Below are 21,471 nucleotides of genomic sequence, written 5' to 3'. Positions count from 1 at the left end.
AATATAAATATATATATATATATATATATATATATATGTATATATATATATATATATATATATATATATATATATATAAAACCAGGGTTGGACTGGCCCACAGGGGTACAGGGGAAATCCCCAGTGGGCCCCACTGTCTGAGGGCCCACACCTTCCTCTAAGTCAGGATTCAGACTGTACACAAAATATAAATTTTTACTGTATTGTGCTTAATTATTATGTTCTATTACACTGCATTCCCAGGACTATGGTGTATTCACTACAGTGCATTGCTGTTATCAGTATGGTACATTTTCATGCAATCCCCTACAGTATTTATTATATATATATATATATATATATATATATATATATGTTTATATATAGGCCCAGACCATGCACTCTCTAATAGTTAGCCAAGCCTCCGTGGTGGCTGACCACACCCCCTCTGGTGGCTGACCACACCCATAAAGCATGGGCCCCTACCACTGCATTCCCCCGGTGGTCCCTTCATGCCCCAGTCCGACACTGTATAAAACAACAGCTAGGCTGGCACTCCTCCATCAAGTGTAGGTGGCTGAGTGCCCTTGGAAATGTAGTATACAAACAGTATAAAGTCGCGGCACACACAGGTCTTGCTCTATCAGAAAAAATGCTGGTGACACAACACCAATTCTTCCTACTTGTCAACGTTCAGTCAAACATTGAAAAGTAGGAACAATTGGTGTTGTGTCACCAGCATTTTATTGATAGAGCAAGACCTGTGAGTACTGCGGCTTTTCACTGTTATATATATGCAAGTAATGGAGAGGACTCGCCAGGCTGTATATCAATCAGGAATCAAAAAAGGTTTTTAATTAATCCATATAAAATACATAGTCGATGTTTTAGCTCATAAAAAGAGCCTTTGTCAAGACAAAACCAAGCAACACTTTCACCAACCAGGACACAGGAACATGCTGAATGCCCACCTGTAGGAGTTTATATAACATTCATATGGTAACCACGTGAGACCCCACCAGAAGTGATGTAATCAGAATACTATTACTGATAATCACATAGACCAGTGGTTCCCAAACTGTGCGCTGTGGCACCCTGGGCTGCCTCGGAGCACTTGCAGGGGTGCCTTAGGTTGGTGGTCCAGCACAAAGACCTGTCCGAACCACATAACTGAGCCTAATGATGACGGATAATTACTCAATAACAAACTTTGGCTTAGGGGTGCCGTGAAAACAATGTTGGTACTCTAGGGCGGCGTCGTTCAAAAAAGTTTGGGAACCACTGAATCCTTAAACACTTATTCTGTCCTCTTGTCAGTTAATTAGTCTAACAATAAAATGAGCCTATATGCCCACATCTACCATCAAAAGCAGATTTCCAACCTACTGCAAGATGTTTATCCCGGTCTCTTTACCGGGTGTGATGCACCAGCTCTGCGTCTTCAGCAAAGGTCCTTCTACACATCGCAGCTTTGTAAGGAACATACCATCTGCTTAACACCATGGTAGCCTCCGTTTCTACTATAACCTTCACAAAGAACTTTGTCAGGTTCTCATAGATACTATTTCACTAGTCATGAGGGTAAATTTACTAAGAATGGAGTTAGTGTGAGTTTTGGTGAGATTGCTTTCTCACGTGAGTTTTTTCATCTCGCACATTTACTAAAGTCAAACTTGAGTGAGTTTGGAAGTGAGTTCTCTTTTTTCACTCTTAAAACTCATGTCAGTTAATTGTGTTTAACCTTGTGGTCACATAAATGATACAATGTAGCGGGTCCCAGCATATACTTCAATGGAGATTTCTCTCCATAGAAGTGTATGGGGAGACACATTGACCGCATACAGCCAATCAGTGAGCTGCTCTGACGGAGATGCAGCTCCTTCAAAGGTCATTTGTATGGAATAAAGATATGTGTACACACACATACCTTTACTCAGTCTTTAAAGCATTGACAGCATTCCTGTATCTGCTTTTTAGCCATTTCCATATTAGAGTTGTTCCTCCAAATACGTAAAAACTGCGAAATTGGTAATTTAGATTTCAACACATTGGGATGATGGCTAGTGGCCCAGAGTAGAGTGTTTCTATCTGTTGGCTTACAAAACAAAGTATGCTCTAGGACACCCCCATTTTTAAAGATCATGACATCTAAGAAATCAATGGACACACAGCTAATGGCAGATGTAAAACGTATCAGACTCATCAAGCTGCTGAGGCTCTCCACCATGGTGTTAAATAATTCTTCATTCCCTAACCAAATCAGAAATACATCATCTATAAATCTTTTATATGCTCCTGTTCATATTGATACATAAAGATGTTGGAATAGGCTGGGGTCAAATTAGAGCCCATCGCTGTCCCAGCAGTTTGAATGTAATATGCTCCTTGATACCGGAAAAAATTACATTCCAACACCTTCCTCAAAAGTTCCAACATTAGGTGTATTAGAGGCCCATCATACGGCCCCTTACATAAGGCATTTTCCACTGCTTCTATGTCTTGTATATGAGGAATTACAGTGTGTAGCGAGCATACGTCCAGTGTGGCTAACAAATAGTCCTCAGGTCACTCATTGAGAGCCTTCCAGTCACTGTGTCTCTCAGATAGCTACAAGCACTCTTTACTATTGGTTGTAGAAAAAAAATCTAAAAATTTGGCTGCCGGTTGTAAAATTGATCCCCTGGCAGATACTGTATAATAGGTCTGCCAGGGGGGTCCACCAAGATTTTATGGACTTTGGGTAAAGTATACATTATAGGACAAATTGGAAAGTCAACAGTCAAGACTACCTTAGTACAGTATCTGTATCTATCCAACAGTTTGTATAAGCAAGGTCAGTGAGGTCATACACCTCATTCTTGATCCTCGTCATTGGGTTGAAATCATCTTTAGAGTATGTGGAGCAGTCGGACAACTGTCTCTTAATCTCTCTATCATATGCCACAAAGTCCTGCGGGACTATTGTGCCACCCTTGTCATCACTTCTTATAACCACTGCAGCATTATTGCACAAATATTTTAGCGTAAGTCTCTCTGCTTTGGATAAGTTGTCAAAATCCATCCCCCTTTGTAGAGAACTCTCTTTCCATTCACTATAAATCATTCTAATAGATGTTTTTAGGCTCGCATTAGATGACATCGGGTCAAAGGTACTTTTGTTCTTAAATTTACCCACAGATGGCACACAAGGTGTTTCTTTTTTTATTGTCAAAAAATTCCCTTAGTCTAAGGTTCCGACCCATTTTATATACATCTACTGACCACTGAAAATAGTCAGCCCTATAGGTAGGAATAAGCGATAAACCTTTAGTCAATAAGGACAATTCAGATTCAGTAAGTATATGGGAGGACAAATTAAAAATCAATTCTTTATCCCCTCCTCCCTCTTGGTCTCTTGGTCCCTCCTCCCTCTTATGGCCCCCCTGCCGTGGATGTGGTCTCCTGTTCCTGGTACTTCCTTTTAGGTGACACTAAAGTAATGAATCATTCATTTGTTGTCTTTTACCAGCTGTGGAGTTTATGGTGACAAACCAACTGCAGTGTTACAAAATGGACAGAGCCTGGAGACCAGAATCCAAGTCAGCTCCTCCTTATTCCATGGATACAGCGCAGTGTATATATTCTGTGATGTGCGTCTGTGTGACAGGAGTGACGGATGTATCGGGGTAAGTGAGAGGGTTTATTGTACATCACAGCTGTAATATCTCATTACTGTGGGCACTTTAGTATGTTCATCCCATCAGTTTATATAAAAACTTAAAGAGTGACTGGGGAAGCGGAACTTGATGAATAATGTAGTACTTTGCAGTACCAAATGTAAAATTTATTTGAGATAATTATGGTTATGTTACAAGACTAGAATATTGAGTTATAATATGGTCACCTTAATTTATAACAGATGTATGGTGGCAGAAAAAAAAAAGGCCGGCTGTTAAGAGTCCACTTGACTTAGGCATAAGATATCACAACTTGTGAGGGCCAACTGTCCCAATATCAAACGTGAGATAACAACATATACTGAAGCGTCAAAAGTAAAATGGGATAGCAGTGTGTAAAGGTTATTGTAGGTGTTGCCACCACACTGTGAGATCTTGGAAATGCATCAGTTGTAATCTGACATCTTGTGAGTAATTTTGTACACTGGCTAGGCTGCTCATGGGAAGGCAATGTGACATATCAGCATTCAAACGGGACATGATAGTGGGTGCCAAACAGATTGGACATTCAATTTCCAAAGTTGCGTCGACATTCAACATTCCTCAATCTACGGTGTTATGTGTGTACCAGGAATACCTCATGGAAGGAATTAACACCTACTATGGACAGCGCAGTAGCCGACCACAGGAGCTTAATGATCATGATTATCGGCATCTGGCCAGAATTGTCTGTGGTAACAGACTAGCGACACTGGCTCATATTACATCCACATTCAATGCAGGAGGTACCAGATGTATATCCAGCTGGTCAGTGTAGCGTTATTTAGCTTACATGGGATATGGGAGCAGTAGACCCACCAGAGAGCCCCTGTTAACATTACGACACTGGACATAGCTCCTCACCTGGGCTTGTGATGTCGCTAATTGGACCCTGGAGGACTAGCAACATATGGCATGATCTGATAAGTCATGGTTCCAGTTTCTGGCTGATGGTAGGGTTTAGGTGTGGAACAGACCCCATGAGTTGTCACCAAAGCACCATGCAGGCTGGTGGTGGTTCCATAATGGTGTGGTGTGTTTTGCTTGGTAACCATTTGCAGTCTTTATGGGATGTGGTGGAGAGGTACATTCACACCTAAGATCCTGCACCTACAAATATTAGGGAGCTGTAGGAAGCTATCCAGATGGCATAGGTCAACATCTACTTGTGGAATTGATGCCACATCAAATTGCTGCATTTCAATGAGATAGTGGGGGTCCTACATGATGCTAGGCACCTATCCCATGACTTTTGGAACTTCAGTGTACAAGGGCCAGCTATCGCTTTCTAATCAAGTGTTAGATATCCAACACCCATACCAATATATTACCCAGGACTGCTGGCCCCAATATGATGAAATAAGCCCACCCAGTGTATTGAAGAGGAGCGCACACCCAGACTGAACCAAGTTGGACAACGGGCTGCTGATCATTCCGGTCAAGCAAGGTTCTCAGTAAAAAACTGAGCAATCACTGTGCCAATACACTAGCTCACTAAAGCCTCTTAAACTGAGAACATTTTTTCTAAGAACAAAAAAATGCCTTGCTGTGTTAAGTGCACAACTTACCTCTAAAGAGATTGGCATCTTGCAAACAAATTAATGATTAATTCAACCCCTAACCAGCCAGGGCCAAAACATTGCATTGAAGAAAGTCTTGAGCTGTAGCCTGACACAACTCTAACAAGGTCCTCTAACACCGCTTATTGCCTCCAGATGTTCAACTAACACTCTTGGAGCTCCAAACTCAGGTACAGACCTGTGATGTATGGGCAACAAAGCATCATACATCATAACCGTGAACCTAAGCCACCTAACACTAACTCGGAGAAGGCAGATAGATCTGAGACCTAAGGGTGCCAAGATGCCCAAAAATTAAAACAATGGCCTTTGAATCAAATAGGCTTAGTAGAATACATGAATACATCAGTAACATACATAAAATAATAAGGTGAGTACAGTAATAAAAGACACTGAATTACAGAACAAGAAGGTATGGTGTGTAGGGAAAATGGGGAAGGACTAACTAGTCCTGAAATAGAAACCTGACAAAAAACCCTGCTGGATATTTTCAAATTCACTATATAGTTCATCTTTAGCAACTAAACCCTCTCCTGGTGGAGCTTCTCATCATACTGATGCCAGGAGGAACTGCGGGATGATGCACTAAGTATGGGTACTGGGATCACATTGATTTAATTGATTCAGCAGATTGCATCTCCAAAAACATGGTCGGCCCCAGGTCTGCTAGCACCCTGGGCTCGATTCAGATGTTCGCGCGCACCCAGTGTAGGCAAGGCATTAGCACGCCCACTATGTCTTGGCGTGCGATCGCAGGGTGTATTAGAAGCCCGCTAATGCACGTCATATCCAGGAAGTGTATGCAACCATTGGTAACATCGAGTACCATCGGAAGCGATCGAAGCACTTGTGGCTGCCCATACCCTACCGCAAGCACTGCGAGTCACTGCTGCGTATTAATTATGCTCGCCTCTGAAATGGCATTGAGATGCTCAGATACGCCTGCATTCGCAACGCCACTCACCCCGTTTCCATTGACCTACCCCAGTTACCACCCACAAGCGGCTTGTCCTCAGTCTAGCGAGCTGTCTGTGCTTAAGGGACGATTGCTTCGCGATCGCAGAGACTGGTTCAGGCACATGCACTGCGATGCGTGCGCATGGACAGATTGCAGACATTGGCTGTCTGCATGCGAACGCATCCTAGCGAGCGGGTCTGAATCGGGCCCCCTGTGCGAGAATTTTGGAGTGTGATCATGGCAATCCTTATTCATTCTTTGGTCATTCAACTCCTTACCTTTATTACCCCCGTCATAGTACATTACCATAAGGAAATGTGGGCCTGATACCGACCCGCTCACGAGCGCTGAGCGCTCGCAAGCGGGTCGATATTGGCCCAGTGCGCATGCGCACGACGGAGCCGGCTCTATCGTGCGCATGCGCGAGAGCCGGATAGCGACGGGCAAACCGTTGCTCCGGGTCTCGTACCAAAGGGGGCGTGCTGTCAATGTTGAGTGACAGCACGCCCCTTTTGGTGGGCGTGCCAAAAGGTGTGGCTGCCCAGACGGAGGCGTTCCCATGAGAACGCCTACCATCTGGGGCCGGCCCCACTGACATCACAAGTGATGTCAGTGGGAGTGCTCTCGGCTCTGTTTGAGCTGAAAGCACTCTAGGGCTTGAGGCAACGAGACCCTACCACAATGGTCTCGACTCAAGCCCGATGGTCGCGATGGTTTTGACCATCGCGACCATCATTTTTGCTGCTCGCAATAGCTGTGGGTGGTTACCCACAGCTATGCGAGAGGCCAGGAGGCCGCTCCAAAAAGTAAAAGGGACGGCTCTGTCATAGCATCCGGCTCTGAATCAGGGCCTCAGTGTTTATCCCCATGTATAGTGTAATAAATGAGTGTGTAAGCTGTATAATCACTTCCCTATGTCACCATGTATAGTGTAATAAATGAGTGTGTAAGCTGTATAATCACTGCCCTATGTCACCATGTATAGTGTAATAAATGAGTGTATAAGCTGTATAATCACTGCCCTATGTCCCCATGTATAGTGTAATAAATGAATGTGTAAGCTGTATAATCACTCCCCTATGTCACCATGTATAGTGTAATAAATGAGTGTGTAAGCTGTATAATCACTGCCCTATGTCCCCATGTATAGTGTAATAAATGAGTGTGTAAGCTGTATAATCACTGCCCTATGTCACCATGTATAGTGTAATAAATGAGTGTGTAAGCTGTATAATCACTGCCCTATTCACCATGTATAGTGTAATAAATGAGTGTGTAAGCTGTATAATCACTGCCCTATGTCACCATGTATAGTGTAATAAATGAGTGTGTAAGCTGTATAATCACTGCCCTATGTCACCATGTATAGTGTAATATATGAGTGTGTAAGCTGTATAATCACTGCCCTATGTCACCATGTATAGTGTAATAAATGTGTGTGTAAGCTGTATAATCACTGCCCTATGGCACCATCTATAGTGTAATAAATGTGTGTGTAACTGTATAATCACTGTCCTATGTCACCATGTATAGTGTAATAAATGAGTGTGTAAGCTGTATAATCACTGCTCTATGTCACCATGTATAGTGTAATAAATGAGTGTGTAAGCTGTATAATCACTGCTCTATGTCACCATGTATAGTGTAATAAATGAGTGTGTAAGCTGTATAATCACTGTATAATCACTGCCCTATGTCACCATGTATAGTGTAATAAATGAGTGTGTAAGCTGTATAATCACTGCTCTATGTCACCATGTATAGTGTAATAAATGAGTGTGTAAGCTGTAAAATCACTGCCCTATGTCACCATGTATAGTGTAATAAATGAGTGTGTAAGCTGTATAATCACTGCCCTATGTCACCATGTATAGTGTAATAAATGAGTGTGTAAGCTGTATAATCACTGCCCTATGTCACCATGTATAGTGTAATAAATGAGTGTGTAAGCTGTATAATCACTGTCCTATGTCACCATGTATAGTGTAATAAATGAGTGTGTAACTGTATAATCACTGTCCTATGTCACCATGTATAGTGTAATAAATGAGTGTGTAAGCTGTATAATCACTGCTCTATGTCACCATGTATAGTGTAATAAATGGGTGTGTAAGCTGTATAATCACTGCCCTATGTCACCATGTATAGTGTAATAAATGAGTTTGTAAGCTGTATAATCACTGCCCAATGTCACCATGTATAGTGTAATAAATGAGTGTGTAAGCTGTATAATCACTGCCCTATGTCACCATGTATAGTGTAATAAATGAGTGTGTATGCTGTATAATCACTGCCCTATGTCACCATGTATAGTGTAATAAATGAGTGTGTAAGCTGTATAATCACTGCCCTATGTCACCATGTATAGTGTAATAAATGAGTGTGTAAGCTGTATAATCACTGCCCTATGTCACCATGTATAGTGTAATAAATGTGTGTGTAAGCTGTATAATCACTGCCCTATGGCACCATCTATAGTGTAATAAATGTGTGTGTAACTGTATAATCACTGTCCTATGTCACCATGTATAGTGTAATAAATGAGTGTGTAAGCTGTATAATCACTGCTCTATGTCACCATGTATAGTGTAATAAATGAGTGTGTAAGCTGTATAATCACTGCTCTATGTCACCATGTATAGTGTAATAAATGAGTGTGTAAGCTGTATAATCACTGTATAATCACTGCCCTATGTCACCATGTATAGTGTAATAAATGAGTGTGTAAGCTGTATAATCACTGCTCTATGTCACCATGTATAGTGTAATAAATGAGTGTGTAAGCTGTAAAATCACTGCCCTATGTCACCATGTATAGTGTAATAAATGAGTGTGTAAGCTGTATAATCACTGCCCTATGTCACCATGTATAGTGTAATAAATGAGTGTGTAAGCTGTATAATCACTGCCCTATGTCACCATGTATAGTGTAATAAATGAGTGTGTAAGCTGTATAATCACTGTCCTATGTCACCATGTATAGTGTAATAAATGAGTGTGTAACTGTATAATCACTGTCCTATGTCACCATGTATAGTGTAATAAATGAGTGTGTAAGCTGTATAATCACTGCCCTATGTCACCATGTATAGTGTAATAAATGAGTGTGTAAGCTGTATAATCACTGCCCTATGTCACCATGTATAGTGTAATAAATGAGTGTGTAAGCTGTATAATCACTGCCCTATGTCACCATGTATAGTGTAATAAAAGAGTGTGTAAGCTGTATAATCACTTCCCTATGTCACCATGTATAGTGTAATAAATGAGTGTGTAAGCTGTATAATCACTGCCCTATGTCACCATGTATAGTGTAATAAATGAGTGTGTAAGCTGTATAATCACTGCCCTATGTCACCATGTATAGTGTAATAAATGAGTGTGTAAGCTGTATAATCACTGCCCTATGTCACCATGTATAGTGTAATAAATGAGTGTGTAAGCTGTATAATCACTGCCCTATGTCACCATGTATAGTGTAATAAATGAGTGTGTAAGCTGTATAATCACTGCCCTATGTCACCATGTATAGTGTAATAAATGTGTGTGTAAGCTGTATAATCACTGCCCTATGTCACCATGTATAGTGTAATAAATGAGTGTATAAGCTGTATAATCACTGCCCTATGTCTCCATGTATAGTGTAATAAATGAGTGTGTAAGCTGTATAATCACTGCCCTATGTCACCATGTATAGTGCAATAAATGAGTGTGTAAGCTGTATAATCACTGCCCTATGTCACCATGTATAGTGTAATAAATGAGTGTGTAAGCTGTATAATCACTGCCCAATGTCACCATGTATTGTGTAATAAATGAGTGTGTAAGCTGTATAATCACTGCCCTATGTCACCATGTATAGTGTAATAAATGAGTGTGTAACATGTATAATCACTGCCCTATGTCACCATGTATAGTGTAATAAATGAGTGTGTAACTGTATAATCACTGCCCTATGTCACCATGTATAGTGTAATAAATGAGTGTGTAAGCTGTATAATCACTGCCCTATGTCACCATGTATAGTGTAATAAATGAGTGTGTAAGCTGTATAATCACTGCCCTATGTCACCATGTATAGTGTAATAAATGAGTGTGTAAGATGTATAATCACTACCCTATGTCACCATGTATAGTATAATAAATGAGTGTGTAAGCTGTATAATCACTGCCCTATGTCACCTAGTATAGTGTAATAAATGTGTGTAAGCTGTATAATCACTGCCCTATGTCACCATGTATAGTGTAATAAATGAGTGTGTAAGGTGTATAATCACTGCCCTATGTCACCATGTATAGTGTAATAAATGAGTGTGTAAGCTGTATAATCACTGCTCTATGTCACCATGTATAGTGTAAATAATGGGTGTGTAAGCTGTATAATCACTGCCCTATGTGACTATGTATAGTGTAATAAATCAGTGTGTAAGCTGTATAATCACTGCCCTATGTCACCATGTATAGTGTAATAAATGAGTGTGTAAGCTGTATAATCACTGCCCTATGTCGCCATGTATAGTGTAATAAATGAGTGTGTAAGCTGTATAATCACTGCCCTATGTCACCATGTATAGTGTAATAAAAGAGTGTATGAGCTGTATAATCACTGCCCTATGTCACCATGTATAGTGTAATAAATGAGTGTATAAGCTGTATAATCACTCCCCTATGTCACCATGTATAGTGTAATAAATGAGTGTGTAAGCTGTATAATCACTGCCCTATGTCACTATGTATAGTGTAATAAATGAGTGTAAGCTGTATAATCACTACCCTATGTCACCATGTATAGTGTAATAAATGAGTGTGTAAGCTGTATAATCACTGCCCTATGTCACCATGTATAGTGTAATAAATGAGTGTGTAAGCTGTATAATCACTGCCCTATGTCACTATGTATAGTGTAATAAATGAGTGTAAGCTGTATAATCACTACCCTATGTCACCATGTATAGTGTAATAAATGAGTGTGTAAGCTGTATAATCACTGCCCTATGTCACCATGTATAGTGTAATAAATCAGTGTGTAAGCTGTATAATCACTGCCCTATGTCACCATGTATAGTGTAATAAATGAGTGTGTAAGCTGTATAATCACTGCCCTATGTCACCATGTATAGTGTAATAAATGTGTGTAAGCTGTATAATCACTGCCCTATGTCACCATGTACAGTGTAATAAATGAGTGTGTAAGCTGTATAATCACTGCCCTATGTCACCATGTATAGTGTAATAAATGAGTGTGTAAGCTGTATAATCACTGCCCTATGTTACCATGTATAGTGTAATAAATGAGTGTGTAAGCTGTATAATCACTGCCCTATGTCACCATGTATAGTGTAATAAATGAGTGTATAAGCTGTATAATCACTCCCCTATGTCACCATGTATAGTGTAATAAATGAGTGTGTAAGCTGTATAATCACTGCCCTATGTCACCATGTATAGTGTAATAAATCAGTCTGTAAGCTGTATAATCACTGCCCTATGTCACTATGTATAGTGTAATAAATGAGTGTAAGCTGTATAATCACTACCCTATGTCACCATGTATAGTGTAATAAATGAGTGTGTAAGCTGTATAATCACTGCCCTATGTCACCATGTATAGTGTAATAAATATGTGTGTAAGCTGTATAATCACTGCCCTATGTCACCATGTATAGTGTAATAAATGTGTGTAAGCTGTATAATCACTGCCCTATGTCACCATGTACAGTGTAATAAATGAGTGTGTAAGCTGTATAATCACTGCCCAATGTCACCATGTATTGTGTAATAAATGAGTGTGTAAGCTGTATAATCACTGCCCTATGTCACCATGTATAGTGTAATAAATGAGTGTATAAGCTGTATAATCACTGCCCTATGTCACCATGTATAGTGTAATAAATGAGTGTATAAGCTGTATAGTCACTGCCTTATGTCACCATGTATAGTGTAATAAATGAGTGTATAAGCTGTATAATCACTACCCTATGTCACCATGTATAGTGTAATAAATGTGTGTGTAAGCTGTATAATCACAGCCCTATGTCACCATGTATAGTGTAATAAATGAGTGTGTAAGCTGTATAACCACTGTCCTATGTCACCATGTATAGTGTAATAAATCAGTCTGTAAGCTGTATAATCACTTCCCTATGTCACCATGTATAGTGTAATAAATGAGTGTGTAAGCTGTATAAACACTGCCCTATGCCACCATGTATAGTGTAATAAATGAGTGTGTAAGCTGTATAATCACTGCCCTATGTCACCATGTATAGTGTAATAAATGTGTGTGTAAGCTGTATAATCACAACCCTATGTCACCATGTATAGTGTAATAAATGAGTGTGTAAGCTGTATAATCACTGCCCTATGTCACCATGTATAGTGTAATAAATGAGTGTGTAAGCTGTATAATCACTGCCCTATGTCACCATGTATAGTGTAATAAATGAGTGTGTAAGCTGTATAATCACTTCCCTATGTCACCATGTATAGTGTAATAAATGAGTGTGTAAGCTGTTTAATCACTTCCCTATGTCACCATGTATAGTGTAATAAATGTGTGTAAGCTGTATAATCACAGCCCTATGTCACCATGTATAGTGTAATAAATCAGTCTGTAAGCTGTATAATCACTGCCCTATGTCACCATGTATAGTGTAATAAATGAGTGTGTAAGCTGTATAATCATTGCCCTATGTCACCATGTATAGTGTAATAAATGTGTGTGTAAGCTGTATAATCACTGCCCTATGGCACCATCTATAGTGTAATAAATGTGTGTGTAACTGTATAATCACTGTCCTATGTCACCATGTATAGTGTAATAAATGAGTGTGTAAGCTGTATAATCACTGCTCTATGTCACCATGTATAGTGTAATAAATGAGTGTGTAAGCTGTATAATCACTGCTCTATGTCACCATGTATAGTGTAATAAATGAGTGTGTAAGCTGTATAATCACTGTATAATCACTGCCCTATGTCACCATGTATAGTGTAATAAATGAGTGTGTAAGCTGTATAATCACTGCTCTATGTCACCATGTATAGTGTAATAAATGAGTGTGTAAGCTGTAAAATCACTGCCCTATGTCACCATGTATAGTGTAATAAATGAGTGTGTAAGCTGTATAATCACTGCCCTATGTCACCATGTATAGTGTAATAAATGAGTGTGTAAGCTGTATAATCACTGCCCTATGTCACCATGTATAGTGTAATAAATGAGTGTGTAAGCTGTATAATCACTGCCCTATGTCACCATGTATAGTGTAATAAATGAGTGTGTAAGCTGTATAATCACTGCCCTATGTCACCATGTATAGTGTAATAAATGTGTGTGTAAGCTGTATAATCACTTCCCTATGTCACCATGTATAGTGTAATAAATGAGTGTGTAAGCTGTATAATCACTGCCCTATGTCACCATGTATAGTGTAATAAATGTGTGTGTAACTGTATAATCACTGTCCTATGTCACCATGTATAGTGTAATAAATTAGTGTGTAAGCTGTATAATCACTGCTCTATGTCACCATGTATAGTGTAATAAATGGGTGTGTAAGCTGTATAATCACTGCCCTATGTCACCATGTATAGTGTAATAAATGAGTTTGTAAGCTGTATAATCACTGCCCAATGTCACCATGTATAGTGTAATAAATGAGTGTGTAAGCTGTATAATCACTGCCCTATGTCACCATGTATAGTGTAATAAATGAGTGTGTATGCTGTATAATCACTGCCCTATGTCACCATGTATAGTGTAATAAATGAGTGTGTAAGCTGTATAATCACTGCCCTATGTCACCATGTATAGTGTAATAAATGAGTGTGTAAGCTGTAAAATCACTGCCCTATGTCACCATGTATAGTGTAATAAATGAGTCTGTAAGCTGTATAATCACTGCCCTATGTCACCATGTATAGTGTAATAAATGAGTGTGTAAGCTGTATAATCACTGCCCTATGTCACCATGTATAGTGTAATAAATGAGTGTGTAAGCTGTATAATCACTGCCCTATGTCACCATGTATAGTGTAATAAATGAGTGTGTAAGCTGTATAATCACTGCCCTATGTCACCATGTATAGTGTAATAAATGTGTGTGTAAGCTGTATAATCACTTCCCTATGTCACCATGTATAGTGTAATAAATGAGTGTGTAAGCTGTATAATCACTGCCCTATGTCACCATGTATAGTGTAATAAATGAGTGTGTAAGCTGTATAATCACTGCCCTATGACACCATGTATAGTGTAATAAATGAGTGTGTAAGCTGTATAATCACTGCCCTATGTCACCATGTATAGTGTAATAAATGAGTGTGTAAGCTGTATAATCACTGCCCTATGTCACCATGTATAGTGTAATAAATGAGTGTGTAAGCTGTATAATCACTGCCCTATGTCACCATGTATAGTGTAATAAATGAGTGTGTAAGCTGTATAATCACTGCCCTATGTCACCATGTATAGTGTAATAAATGAGTGTGTAAGCTGTATAATCACTGCCCTATGTCACCATGTATAGTGTAATAAATGAGTGTGTAAGCTGTATAATCACTGCCCTATGTCACCATGTATAGTGTAATAAATGAGTGTGTAAGCTGTATAATCACTTCCCTATGTCACCATGTATAGTGTAATAAATGAGTGTGTAAGCTGTATAATCACTGCCCTATGTCACCATGTATAGTGTAATAAATGAGTGTGTAAGCTGTATAATCACTGCCCTATGTCACCATGTATAGTGTAATAAATGAGTGTGTAAGCTGTATAATCACTGCCCTATGTCACCATGTATAGTGTAATAAATGAGTGTGTAAGCTGTATAATCACTGCCCTATGTCACCATGTATAGTGTAATAAATGTGTGTGTAAGCTGTATAATCACTGCCCTATGGCACCATCTATAGTGTAATAAATGTGTGTGTAACTGTATAATCACTGTCCTATGTCACCATGTATAGTGTAATAAATGAGTGTGTAAGCTGTATAATCACTGCTCTATGTCACCATGTATAGTGTAATAAATGAGTGTGTAAGCTGTATAATCACTGCTCTATGTCACCATGTATAGTGTAATAAATTAGTGTGTAAGCTGTATAATCACTGTATAATCACTGCCCTATGTCACCATGTATAGTGTAATAAATGAGTGTGTAAGCTGTATAATCACTGCTCTATGTCACCATGTATAGTGTAATAAATGAGTGTGTAAGCTGTAAAATCACTGCCCTATGTCACCATGTATAGTGTAATAAATGAGTGTGTAAGCTGTATAATCACTGCCCTATGTCACCATGTATAGTGTAATAAATGAGTGTGTAAGCTGTATAATCACTGCCCTATGTCACCATGTATAGTGTAATAAATGAGTGTGTAAGCTGTATAATCACTGCCCTATGTCACCATGTATAGTGTAATAAATGAGTGTGTAAGCTGTATAATCACTGCCCTATGTCACCATGTATAGTGTAATAAATGTGTGTGTAAGCTGTATAATCACTTCCCTATGTCACCATGTATAGTGTAATAAATGAGTGTGTAAGCTGTATAATCACTGCCCTATGTCACCATGTATAGTGTAATAAATGTGTGTGTAACTGTATAATCACTGTCCTATGTCACCATGTATAGTGTAATAAATGAGTGTGTAAGCTGTATAATCACTGCTCTATGTCACCATGTATAGTGTAATAAATGGGTGTGTAAGCTGTATAATCACTGCCCTATGTCACCATGTATAGTGTAATAAATGAGTTTGTAAGCTGTATAATCACTGCCCAATGTCACCATGTATAGTGTAATAAATGAGTGTGTAAGCTGTATAATCACTGCCCTATGTCACCATGTATAGTGTAATAAATGAGTGTGTATGCTGTATAATCACTGCCCTATGTCACCATGTATAGTGTAATAAATGAGTGTGTAAGCTGTATAATCACTGCCCTATGTCACCATGTATAGTGTAATAAATGAGTGTGTAAGCTGTAAAATCACTGCCCTATGTCACCATGTATAGTGTAATAAATGAGTCTGTAAGCTGTATAATCACTGCCCTATGTCACCATGTATAGTGTAATAAATGAGTGTGTAAGCTGTATAATCACTGCCCTATGTCACCATGTATAGTGTAATAAATGAGTGTGTAAGCTGTATAATCACTGCCCTATGTCACCATGTATAGTGTAATAAATGAGTGTGTAAGCTGTATAATCACTGCCCTATGTCACCATGTATAGTGTAATAAATGTGTGTGTAAGCTGTATAATCACTTCCCTATGTCACCATGTATAGTGTAATAAATGAGTGTGTAAGCTGTATAATCACTGCCCTATGTCACCATGTATAGTGTAATAAATGAGTGTGTAAGCTGTATAATCACTGCCCTATGACACCATGTATAGTGTAATAAATGAGTGTGTAAGCTGTATAATCACTGCCCTATGTCACCATGTATAGTGTAATAAATGAGTGTGTAAGCTGTATAATCACTGCCCTATGTCACCATGTATAGTGTAATAAATGAGTGTGTAAGCTGTATAATCACTGCCCTATGTCACCATGTATAGTGTAATAAATGAGTGTGTAAGCTGTATAATCACTGCCCTATGTCACCATGTATAGTGTAATAAATGAGTGTGTAAGCTGTATAATCACTGCCCTATGTCACCATGTATAGTGTAATAAATGAGTGTGTAAGCTGTATAATCACTGCCCTATGTCACCATGTATAGTGTAATAAATGAGTGTGTAAGCTGTATAATCACTTCCCTATGTCACCATGTATAGTGTAATAAATGAGTGTGTAAGCTGTATAATCACTGCCCTATGTCACCATGTATAGTGTAATAAATGAGTGTGTAAGCTGTATAATCACTGCCCTATGTCACCATGTATAGTGTAATAAATGAGTGTGTAAGCTGTATAATCACTGCCCTATGTCACCATGTATAGTGTAATAAATGAGTGTGTAAGCTGTATAATCACTGCCCTATGTCACCATGTATAGTGTAATAAATGAGTGTGTAAGCTGTATAATCACTGCCCTATGTCACCATGTATAGTGTAATAAATGTGTGTGTAAGCTGTATAATCACTGCCCTATGTCACCATGTATAGTGTAATAAATGAGTGTATAAGCTGTATAATCACTGCCCTATGTCTCCATGTATAGTGTAATAAATGAGTGTGTAAGCTGTATAATCACTGCCCTATGTCTCCATGTATAGTGCAATAAATGAGTGTGTAAGCTGTATAATCACTGCCCTATGTCACCATGTATAGTGTAATAAATGAGTGTGTAAGCTGTATAATCACTGCCCAATGTCACCATGTATTGTGTAATAAATGAGTGTGTAAGCTGTATAATCACTGCCCTATGTCACCATGTATAGTGTAATAAATGAGTGTATAAGATGTATAATCACTGCCCTATGTCACCATGTATAGTGTAATAAATGAGTGTGTAACTGTATAATCACTGCCCTATGTCACCATGTATAGTGTAATAAATGAGTGTGTAAGCTGTATAATCACTGCCCTATGTCACCATGTATAGTGTAATAAATGAGTGTGTAAGCTGTATAATCACTGCCCTATGTCACCATGTATAGTGTAATAAATGAGTGTGTAAGATGTATAATCACTACCCTATGTCACCATGTATAGTATAATAAATGAGTGTGTAAGCTGTATAATCACTGCCCTATGTCACCTAGTATAGTGTAATAAATGTGTGTAAGCTGTATAATCACTGCCCTATGTCACCATGTATAGTGTAATAAATGAGTGTGTAAGCTGTATAATCACTGCCCTATGTCACCATGTATAGTGTAATAAATGAGTGTGTAAGCTGTATAATCACTGCTCTATGTCACCATGTATAGTGTAATAAATGAGTGTGTAAGCTGTATAATCACTGCCCTATGTCACCATGTATAGTGTAATAAATGTGTGTGTAAGCTGTATAATCACTGCCCTATGGCACCATCTATAGTGTAATAAATGTGTGTGTAACTGTATAATCACTGTCCTATGTCACCATGTATAGTGTAATAAATGAGTGTGTAAGCTGTATAATCACTGCTCTATGTCACCATGTATAGTGTAATAAATGAGTGTGTAAGCTGTATAATCACTGCTCTATGTCACCATGTATAGTGTAATAAATGAGTGTGTAAGCTGTATAATCACTGTATAATCACTGCCCTATGTCACCATGTATAGTGTAATAAATGAGTGTGTAAGCTGTATAATCACTGCTCTATGTCACCATGTATAGTGTAATAAATGAGTGTGTAAGCTGTAAAATCACTGCCCTATGTCACCATGTATAGTGTAATAAATGAGTGTGTAAGCTGTATAATCACTGCCCTATGTCACCATGTATAGTGTAATAAATGAGTGTGTAAGCTGTATAATCACTGCCCTATGTCACCATGTATAGTGTAATAAATGAGTGTGTAAGCTGTATAATCACTGCCCTATGTCACCATGTATAGTGTAATAAATGAGTGTGTAAGCTGTATAATCACTGCCCTATGTCACCATGTATAGTGTAATAAATGTGTGTGTAAGCTGTATAATCACTTCCCTATGTCACCATGTATAGTGTAATAAATGAGTGTGTAAGCTGTATAATCACTGCCCTATGTCACCATGTATAGTGTAATAAATGTGTGTGTAACTGTATAATCACTGTCCTATGTCACCATGTATAGTGTAATAAATGAGTGTGTAAGCTGTATAATCACTGCTCTATGTCACCATGTATAGTGTAATAAATGGGTGTGTAAGCTGTATAATCACTGCCCTATGTCACCATGTATAGTGTAATAAATGAGTTTGTAAGCTGTATAATCACTGCCCAATGTCACCATGTATAGTGTAATAAATGAGTGTGTAAGCTGTATAATCACTGCCCTATGTCACCATGTATAGTGTAATAAATGAGTGTGTATGCTGTATAATCACTGCCCTATGTCACCATGTATAGTGTAATAAATGAGTGTGTAAGCTGTATAATCACTGCCCTATGTCACCATGTATAGTGTAATAAATGAGTGTGTAAGCTGTAAAATCACTGCCCTATGTCACCATGTATAGTGTAATAAATGAGTCTGTAAGCTGTATAATCACTGCCCTATGTCACCATGTATAGTGTAATAAATGAGTGTGTAAGCTGTATAATCACTGCCCTATGTCACCATGTATAGTGTAATAAATGAGTGTGTAAGCTGTATAATCACTGCCCTATGTCACCATGTATAGTGTAATAAATGAGTGTGTAAGCTGTATAATCACTGCCCTATGTCACCATGTATAGTGTAATAAATGTGTGTGTAAGCTGTATAATCACTTCCCTATGTCACCATGTATAGTGTAATAAATGAGTGTGTAAGCTGTATAATCACTGCCCTATGTCACCATGTATAGTGTAATAAATGAGTGTGTAAGCTGTATAATCACTGCCCTATGACACCATGTATAGTGTAATAAATGAGTGTGTAAGCTGTATAATCACTGCCCTATGTCACCATGTATAGTGTAATAAATGAGTGTGTAAGCTGTATAATCACTGCCCTATGTCACCATGTATAGTGTAATAAATGAGTGTGTAAGCTGTATAATCACTGCCCTATGTCACCATGTATAGTGTAATAAATGAGTGTGTAAGCTGTATAATCACTGCCCTATGTCACCATGTATAGTGTAATAAATGAGTGTGTAAGCTGTATAATCACTGCCCTATGTCACCATGTATAGTGTAATAAATGAGTGTGTAAGCTGTATAATCACTGCCCTATGTCACCATGTATAGTGTAATAAATGAGTGTGTAAGCTGTATAATCACTTCCCTATGTCACCATGTATAGTGTAATAAATGAGTGTGTAAGCTGTATAATCACTGCCCTATGTCACCATGTATAGTGTAATAAATGAGTGTGTAAGCTGTATAATCACTGCCCTATGTCACCATGTATAGTGTAATAAATGAGTGTGTAAGCTGTATAATCACTGCCCTATGTCACCATGTATAGTGTAATAAATGAGTGTGTAAGCTGTATAATCACTGCCCTATGTCACCATGTATAGTGTAATAAATGAGTGTGTAAGCTGTATAATCACTGCCCTATGTCACCATGTATAGTGTAATAAATGTGTGTGTAAGCTGTATAATCACTGCCCTATGTCACCATGTATAGTGTAATAAATGAGTGTATAAGCTGTATAATCACTGCCCTATGTCTCCATGTATAGTGTAATAAATGAGTGTGTAAGCTGTATAATCACTGCCCTATGTCTCCATGTATAGTGCAATAAATGAGTGTGTAAGCTGTAAAATCACTGCCCTATGTCACCATGTATAGTGTAATAAATGAGTGTGTAAGCTGTATAATCACTGCCCAATGTCACCATGTATTGTGTAATAAATGAGTGTGTAAGCTGTATAATCACTGCCCTATGTCACCATGTATAGTGTAATAAATGAGTGTGTAAGATGTATAATCACTGCCCTATGTCACCATGTATAGTGTAATAAATGAGTGTGTAACTGTATAATCACTGCCCTATGTCACCATGTATAGTGTAATAAATGAGTGTGTAAGCTGTATAATCACTGCCCTATGTCACCATGTATAGTGTAATAAATGAGTGTGTAAGCTGTATAATCACTGCCCTATGTCACCATGTATAGTGTAATAAATGAGTGTGTAAGATGTATAATCACTACCCTATGTCACCATGTATAGTATAATAAATGAGTGTGTAAGCTGTATAATCACTGCCCTATGTCACCTAGTATAGTGTAATAAATGTGTGTAAGCTGTATAATCACTGCCCTATGTCACCATGTATAGTGTAATAAATGAGTGTGTAAGCTGTATAATCACTGCCCTATGTCACCATGTATAGTGTAATAAATGAGTGTGTAAGCTGTATAATCACTGCTCTATGTCACCATGTATAGTGTAAATAATGGGTGTGTAAGCTGTATAATCACTGCCCTATGTGACTATGTATAGTGTAATAAATCAGTGTGTAAGCTGTATAATCACTGCCCTATGTCACCATGTATAGTGTAATAAATGAGTGTGTAAGCTGTATAATCACTGCCCTATGTCACCATGTATAGTGTAATAAATGAGTGTGTAAGCTGTATAATCACTGCCCTATGTCACCATGTATAGTGTAATAAAAGAGTGTATGAGCTGTATAATCACTGCCCTATGTCACCATGTATAGTGTAAT

General features: G+C 38.4%; 1 protein-coding gene across 1 annotated transcript in view; it reads left to right on the top strand.

Moving 5' to 3' along the window:
• Nucleotides 1-4,420, top strand: part of LOC148523011 (pancreatic secretory granule membrane major glycoprotein GP2-like) — a gene marked incomplete at its 3' end in the record, with an annotated part of 171,173 nt that extends 166,753 nt beyond the window's left edge. Inside the window, exons 7-8 of the mRNA XM_088473311.1 lie at nucleotides 3,488-3,644; nucleotides 4,267-4,420. Of these exons, the coding sequence (XP_088329437.1) occupies nucleotides 3,488-3,644; nucleotides 4,267-4,420 (311 nt within the window). The remainder of the gene's footprint in view (nucleotides 1-3,487; nucleotides 3,645-4,266) is intronic.
• Nucleotides 4,421-21,471: the final 17,051 nt, after the last annotated feature.

The sequence above is a fragment of the Taudactylus pleione genome, unplaced genomic scaffold (genome assembly GCF_031769625.1).
Source record: "Taudactylus pleione unplaced genomic scaffold, aTauple2 ptg000134l, whole genome shotgun sequence".
Classification (NCBI taxonomy): Eukaryota; Metazoa; Chordata; class Amphibia; order Anura; family Myobatrachidae; genus Taudactylus; species Taudactylus pleione.
This window is presented reverse-complemented; position numbering and strand designations above follow the sequence as displayed.